The sequence below is a fragment of the Staurois parvus genome, unplaced genomic scaffold, assembly GCF_062004578.1.
Source record: "Staurois parvus isolate SC_StPar_1 unplaced genomic scaffold, SC_StPar_1.0 ptg003350l, whole genome shotgun sequence".
In the NCBI taxonomy this organism is placed as follows: domain Eukaryota; kingdom Metazoa; phylum Chordata; class Amphibia; order Anura; family Ranidae; genus Staurois; species Staurois parvus.
The window spans coordinates 3,069-10,806 of NW_028321146.1; the positions used below are offsets into that span (position 1 = coordinate 3,069).

Below are 7,738 nucleotides of genomic sequence, written 5' to 3' on the forward strand. Positions count from 1 at the left end.
ATTGAACTTTTGTTTTAAACAGTAAAATCCATTCCAGGTGCAACAAACGTTGTGCAAAGTCTTCCAGATGTTTTCTTTAGAAGGCAGCCACAGCTGGAATAGAAAGGCCTGTGTCCTGCCAGCATACTGCAGCAAAGGCTCCGTACTCCCAATGTGGAAGTAGTGGTCTCTCTGTAGAGGTCTGACACCCCCCCTGCTGAGCCAGAGTTGTATTGCTCCAATCGGCAGGGAGCTTGCTCTTTGTTGATTGGAGGGTTCTAGCTCTGACTCAGCAGTGGGCGTTTACAAGGGGAGGTTGGTCTGGAGTACTCCAGTAATACTCATTTCCGGCTCATTATTGGGGGGTGACATTGTTTCCTTTCATGTTTTGGACTTTTGTAGGTCAGGAGCGGATTGGTCAAGACTCGCCCTATGAGCAGGATGAACGAGTCCAGTTTGTGATAGACGCCGTCTATGCCATGGCTCATGCTCTGCACAATATGATAAAGGACCTCTGCCCTGGATCTTCTGGACTCTGCCCAGCTGTGGACCCCCCTGTGGGGAAGAAGCTTCTGAAATACATCCGAAATGTCAACTTTAATGGTAAGAACTTCTCTGCTCTGAGATGTCCTCTGCTCAGTGATGTCCTCTGCTCTGAGATGTCCTCTGCTCTGTGATGTCCTCTGCTCTGAGATGTCCTCTGCTCTGAGATGTCCTCTGCTCTGTGATGTCCTCTGCTCTGTGATGTCCTCTGCTCTGTGATGTTCTCTGCTCTGAGATGTCCTCTGCTCTGTGATGTTCTCTGCTCTGTGATGTCCTCTGCTCTGAGATGTCCTCTGCTCTGAGATGTCCTCTGCTCTGAGATGTCCTCTGCTCTGTGATGTCCTCTGCTCTGTGATGTTCTCTGCTCTGAGATGTTCTCTGGTCTGTGATGTCCTCTGCTCTGAGATGTCCTCTGCTCTGTGATGTCCTCTGCTCTGTGATGTCCTCTGCTCTGAGATGTCCTCTGCTCTGAGATGTCCTCTGCTCTATGATGTCCTCTGCTCTGTGATGTTCTCTGCTCTGAGATGTCCTCTGCTCTGTGATGTCCTCTGCTCTGAGATGTCCTCTGCTCTGAGATGTTCTCTGGTCTGTGATGTCCTCTGCTCTGTGGTGTCCTCTGCTCTGAGATGTCCTCTGCTCTGAGATGTCCTCTGCTCTGAGATGTTCTCTGCTCTGAGATGTCCTCTGCTCTGAGATGTTCTCTGGTCTGTGATGTCCTCTGCTCTGTGGTGTCCTCTGCTCTGAGATGTCCTCTGCTCTGAGATGTTCTCTGGTCTGTGATGTCCTCTGCTCTGAGATGTCCTCTGCTCTGAGATGTTCTCTGGTCTGAGATGTTCTCTGCTCTGTGATGTCCTCTGCTCTGAGATGTCCTCTGCTCTGTGATGTCCTCTGCTTTGAGATGTCCTCTGCTCTGAGATGTTCTCTGGTCTGAGATGTTCTCTGGTCTGTGATGTCCTCTGCTCTGAGATGTCCTCTGCTCTGAGATGTCCTCTGCTCGGTTGGAGGTTCATCTGCACTCCCTGGATCAGTTTCCTCTTCTGGCTGTAACTGCTCTGCAGAGCCCCTTCCTGAAAGACTCGGCCCTCTATAGCTGTTCAGTTGAGCTGTGCACACGTATGGGCCAGGCTGTGGGTTCACCTCCTAATTGCTCTACATAGGACATCAGAGTTGGGTTCCCTTTAATATCCCAACCAGACCTCTATCCTAGCATGTAGCCTGGGTAGCCAGGAAAGGGAAAGCAAGTGTATGCCCCTCCCACATACCCTTCAATTCTGGGGGGTATCTTGCAAGGAGGAGGAGGCAAAGCCCTCCCCCTCTCAAAAAGTACCCTTTTCTGAATGTTGAGGAACAAAGGCCTCAAAATTCTTTACGAACCACTCTGCCTAGGCTGGGATGATGTCATCATCTGCTGCAGGCAGATCAGACTGTGATCAGACTGTTCATTGTAACTTTGTAGATGGAGGAGGAGGCATTTCCTCAGTCTCCCCTCCCCCAGGGATCAGACCGTACATTGTAACTTTGTAGATGGAGGAGGAGGCATTTCCTCAGTCTCCCCTCCCCAAGTGATCAGACTGTACATTGTAACTTTGTAGTAGGAGGAGGAGGCATTTCCTCAGTCTCCCCTCCCCTCCCCTCCCCCAGTGATCAGACTGTACATTGTAACTTTGTAGAAGGAGGAAGAGGCATTTCCTCAGTCTCCCTTCCCCAAGTGATCAGACCGTACATTGTAACTTTGTAGAAGGAGGAGGAGGCATTTCCTCAGTCTCCCCTCCCCTCCCCCAGTGATCAGACTGTACATTGTAACTTTGTAGAAGGAGGAGGAGCATTTCCTCAGTCTCCCCTCCCCCAGTTCTCAGTCCAGGACGTAGATGGTGACCCTGGCTGAAGGCTGAACAAAGATGGTGCCGTCCTCCTGGAGAGGAGATGGAGGCATTGTCAGGGGAGTCCTGTGTTCCCTGTGGGAGGTGGTTCATACCCGGCAGGGGACACGGCACGTGGTGGATACATGGGCTGTTGGGTGGAGGGATTGTTGCGGAGTTGCAGGGAAGCCTTCAATGTTCTCCATTCACCGGGTGGAATGAAGGGTCCATTGTCCTCGGTTGCCATGTGAAGCTCGGCTGGCTATACGTCCCTCTCTATACATTCGCCTCTCTTGGCTCACATCCACCATTTTCCTCGCCTTCCCCCCGCAGTCCCTTCGCCTTCTCGCCGCGCCGGATTATCTGCAGATCACAGAAGACTTCTTATTTCTCCTTTTTCAGCCACCCAGCGATTTCTTTAATAATTCTCTCCATTTCCTGCCTTCCATAATTGAGCTCATTTTGGTAATTTGGACGCCATTGTGCGGCGGAAGGCGGACGGCGCTATTCTGGTGGAGAAAGGTTTTGTGTCCTGCTAATGCCGGCGTCACCGGGAGACAAGCAGCGCTAATTATTGGCCAATTTAGCAGCAAATTTGGGAGATTTTTTGTTCTTTTCCTGTCCCCGAGACGTTGGGATTGGCTGAAGGTGTCGCTCCGGCACTTCCCTCCATTACCGCCAATTCTGGGTAATAAAATCCCGATTCTCCGAGGACAGACGCGGCTTTGTGTCTTCTCCGGCTCAAGGAAGAATTTGCTGCTAATATTCCTCCTGATAACACGCCATTTGCTGCAATAATGTGGAATTCGGATCCTCCGAGTCGCTCTCATTAGAGGTGATAATGGCGCCGTAGAAGCTCCTTTTCTGCTAATGGGAACAAACGCCGAGCGTCTGAGGTGGGGGAGGGGGACTTGATTAGTGACACCTGAAGTCGACTCTCCTGTGCTGGGCAACAGGAGTGAAAGGATCCCGGCCAGGACAGGGGGTGGAAGATGCCACTCATCATAAAGTCATAGACAACCCCCCCCCCCCATACCTTCACTTCCTACCCCAACATATGGGAATCCATTTTTATTTACTGCCCAACACATTCATATTATTCGATTGTCTTCAACCCCAACTCTGATTCGATCATCCAAGCCTCAGAGCTGTGCAGCCCCAACTGTACACCAACCTCAGGGCCGGGACAAGGGGTGGGCAGGAGGGGCAGCTGCCCTGGGCGCAGAGAAGCAAGGGGGCAAAGAATAGATGCAGGGTGGGACACCAATTCTATGGCATGCTTGGGGTGCAATTCTGGATCCTCGCCCTGGGTGCTGGATGACCCTGTCCCGGGACTGTCTGACCTCTATGATCAGGGTGAAACATGTTAGTGGGGCGTGGCCAGTGGGAGGGGACTGCAGCTCAAGCTTTTACTTTTCACTTTTGTCGGGGTCAGGGGTCAGGCTCATAGATCAGTAGCTATTGGACACGGCAGTTCGTTTTGTTTCAAAAGGAAATTCAGATGAAATTTTGTTATTCTGAGACTCAGATGTATCCGAATTACAACGGAAACTAATAAAAATGAATCCAAAAATGAAATGTTGTTCAAAATAATTATCCAAATTCAAATCGAATTTGAAAACGAATTTGAAATGTAATCATATTGCTTCCTATTGCGGATTTCATCCCAAGAATAGAATAGAATAGAATAGAAAGTAAGAAAATGGAATAAAACAGAATAGATGAAAAGAGAATACAGCCGTCTCTCAAAATTCAAACCAGCCAATCTTCACAATGAATTCGGATATCTTCGATATTTTCGATTCAAATTCTTCAAATCCACTGGAAATATTTGAATCCGGTCAAAAATGAATAAACAGAAATAGTAACTTAACGAATCGATTCGAAATGAAACAAAACTAATTTGTTCGTTCTGCACATGTCTAGTAGCTATGGCAGTAGAGAGGCTCCCGCTGACCAGCAGGAGGAGTACACAAGCAGGTCACCCTGGTGGATGACACGGGCTCACCCGAGGTGCGGGTCTAAGTATTTACCAGAGCTCCTGAGGGAGGGGATGGGCTTTGCCTGTTAGTACCAGGTCACGGTCCTCAGGATGTCCCCACCAGGAGGTGACCAGTATGGAATCCAGTAGCAGATATAGCAGGTTGGGATCAAGCAGAAGTGTAGTCAGTAAACAAGCCGAAGGTCAGCAACAAGTGGCTGCAGGTTGGGATCAAGCAGAAGTGAAATCGAGGAACAAGCCGAAGGTCAGTAAGGAGCGATAGTGGAGACAAGGAGAGCTGCAGGTATGCAAAGGTGCCAGATATCGGCTGGAGAGAGGACAATATTCTGGCAAACAGGAAGTGCAGAGACATGGATTAAATCAGGAGGTTCATGGGAGGAGCAAAGATTTCAAGGTTCACCAGAAACAGGGAAAGGTGATCCTAGGAGATCAGACAGGGAGATGTCCACCATCTCAGGTGGCACAGCAAGAAGAGCCACAGCCAGACACAGCAGAGGTCGCAAGTTCAGATCCAGACCCTGACAACTTTGAGACCTGGCTAATACATTCAGAGTGCGGCTCAGGGTTTTGTATTGCTGTGGGTGATCGGAGCAGAACGTGGATCCAGGTCATGGTGTATCTAGGGTCTCATGGATCCAGGTCATGGTGTATCTAGGGTCTCATGGATCCAGGTCATGGTGTTTCTGGTAGTAGTTGGTCTCATGGATCCAGGTCATGGTGTTTCTGGTAGTAGTTGGTCTCATGGATCCAGGTCATGGTGTATCTAGTAGTAGTTGGTCTCATGGATCCGGGTCATGGTGTATCTAGTAGTAGTTGGTCTCATGGATCCAGGTCATGGTGTATCTAGTAGTAGTTGGTCTCATGGATCCAGGTCATGGTGTATCTAGTAGTAGTTGGTCTCATGGATCCAGGTCATAGTGTATCTAGTAGTAGTTGGTCTCATGGATCCAGGTCATAGTGTATCTAGTAGTAGTTGGTCTCATGGATCCAGGTCATGGTGTATCTAGTAGTAGTTGGTCTCATGGATCCAGGTCATAGTGTATCTAGTAGTAGTTGGTCTCATGGATCCAGATCATAGTGTATCTAGTAGTAGTTGGTCTCATGGATCCAGATCATAGTGTATCTAGTAGTAGTTGGTCTCATGGATCCAGGTCATGGTGTATCTAGTAGTAGTTGGTCTCATGGATCCAGGTCATGGTATATCTAGTAGTAGTTGGTCTCATGGATCCAGGTCATAGTGTATCTAGTAGTAGTTGGTCTCATGGATCCAGGTCATAGTGTATCTAGTAGTAGTTGGTCTCATGGATCTGGGTCATGGTGTATCTAGTAGTAGTTGGTCTCATGGATCCGGGTCATGGTGTATCTAGTAGTAGTTGGTCTCATGGATCCAGATCATAGTGTATCTAGTAGTAGTTGGTCTCATGGATCCGGGTCATGGTGTATCTAGTAGTAGTTGGTCTCATGGATCCGGGTCATGGTGTATCTAGTAGTAGTTGGTCTCATGGATCCGGATCATGGTGTATCTAGTAGTAGTTGGTCTCATGGATCCGGGTCATGGTGTATCTAGTAGTAGTTGGTCTCTATCGGTCTTGATTGTCCAAGAAGTGAGAGGACAACAGGTTCCCAATAGCCATGAAAGAAGCCATCTATGCCAAACTGGAAGGGCTATCCTTGAACTTTGGTGGGGGCTTCAATGCCGTCTGTCTCCACATAACATGCAGTTTTAACATCGCTCTCCAGGTGGTGGCACGACCCTGTCCTAGTTACATAGTCTCAGCCATTGGTGTCTGTTCCTCGTTGGAGTCACATGGCTGAAGGTGAGAATTGTTGTCAAATCTTCGGGGTAGTGATGTTAAAATGAAATTATAGGTATAGTAGAAGATAGAAGGTGTTGAAGTCCCCCCACCTCTGGTCAGGGACGACTGTTCCAATGCGGTGTAGATGGCTTTTTTCACTCCTCTTGTGAGCCAGTTGTCTTCTCTGACCAGAATGTGACCTCATTGTCCTCCAAAGAATGTCTAAGAACTTCTGTGAGGAGTAGGAAGAGCTCTAAGTCCTGACCTGTAGAATTTGTCCTCCTATGTTGGACCATTCCTTTGTTGGGAGGTTGCCTTGTCCCCCTAAATGTACAGCTCTATGAATTCCAAAGTGCTTTGGAGGAAACATCTCCAGCAGAACACGTCCAGAGGAGCGACACTGACTACTACTAGAGGGAAGTCCTCATCTCCGGGATTACAGAGGACGCTTTTTATGGGTTTTATTTTTACGTAAAATTATTTTTCTCTCCAAAACTTCATTATTCTGCCAAGAGAGGAACAACACTGAGCCAGGAGCAGGAGGACCGTGCGGTGGTGGTGGTGGGGGGGGGGACAAAGGAAGATACCAAGTTACAAAACATCCAATAATAACATAATAATAACATCCAATGCTGATGCCGCAAGCCGTGATCTTCCTTCAATGCTCCGTCCTTCTCTCCCCACAGGCAGTGCCGGAACCCCGGTGCTCTTCAACAAGAATGGCGACGCTCTGGGCCGCTACGACATCTTCCAATACCAGATGGGGAACCAAAGCACTCCGGGCTATCGGCTGATTGGACAATGGACGGACGAACTCCAGCTCAGTGTAAGTCATGACAACGACATAATGAGGCAGAAACTCACAGCGACCAATCAGATCATTGTTCCACTAAAAGACGATTACATCTAATTGGATGGTGTGGGATCCTGAACAGCATGACTCCACCCTCTCCCCAGACAATGGAGAGCCAATGAAAGCTCCGGGGGGGCAGAGGTGGAGGGGGGGGGGGCATTGACTTCATTATTCCAATTGTAAAAGGCGGGATTTACTAACACCGGAGCCGCTGTGCATGGCAGCCAATCAGCTTCTTCCATTAAACTTTGACAGTAAAACCTGGAAGCTGATTGGCTGCCATGCAGAGCGGCTCCGGTGTTAGTAAATCTCCCACAAGGTGTATATATAATATATTGCAGTCTGTAGGCGCGGCGGCTGCATTCGTTTTCTTCTTTCAGATTTTTCTCCTTTATTGCCCCCAGTGATCCCGCCAGTAACACACTTCCTGTCCTCGGGTGACAACGCTGACTTGCTGAACTGTGCCTATGGAGGAGCAGCGTTGTCAGGGCAGGAAGTGTGTTAGGACTACATGTGTGGGGGAGGGGAAGCGGAGGTGTTCTGTAGTTCACAGAGGAGAACTGGCTGACAGCGGTTCGTTAGCAGGAAGTTACAAGGACAGAGAGTTTCTGGCGGGATCGACAGGCATTGCTGTGTGCCGGAATAAAGTGAATGCAGCTGCTGCATCTTAGGATGGGGGGGGGGGGGGAGCGTGCGGTCCGACATA

General features: G+C 49.1%; 1 protein-coding gene across 1 annotated transcript; it reads left to right on the forward strand.

Moving 5' to 3' along the window:
* Window positions 1–362: 362 nt before the first annotated feature.
* LOC149428293 (metabotropic glutamate receptor 7-like) lies at window positions 363–7,089 on the forward strand. The gene is made up of 2 exons (XM_089667538.1): window positions 363–582; window positions 6,866–7,089. Exons 1-2 carry the CDS (start codon window positions 363–365, stop codon window positions 7,087–7,089), a joined length of 444 nt encoding a protein of 147 aa, XP_089523664.1.
* Window positions 7,090–7,738: the final 649 nt, after the last annotated feature.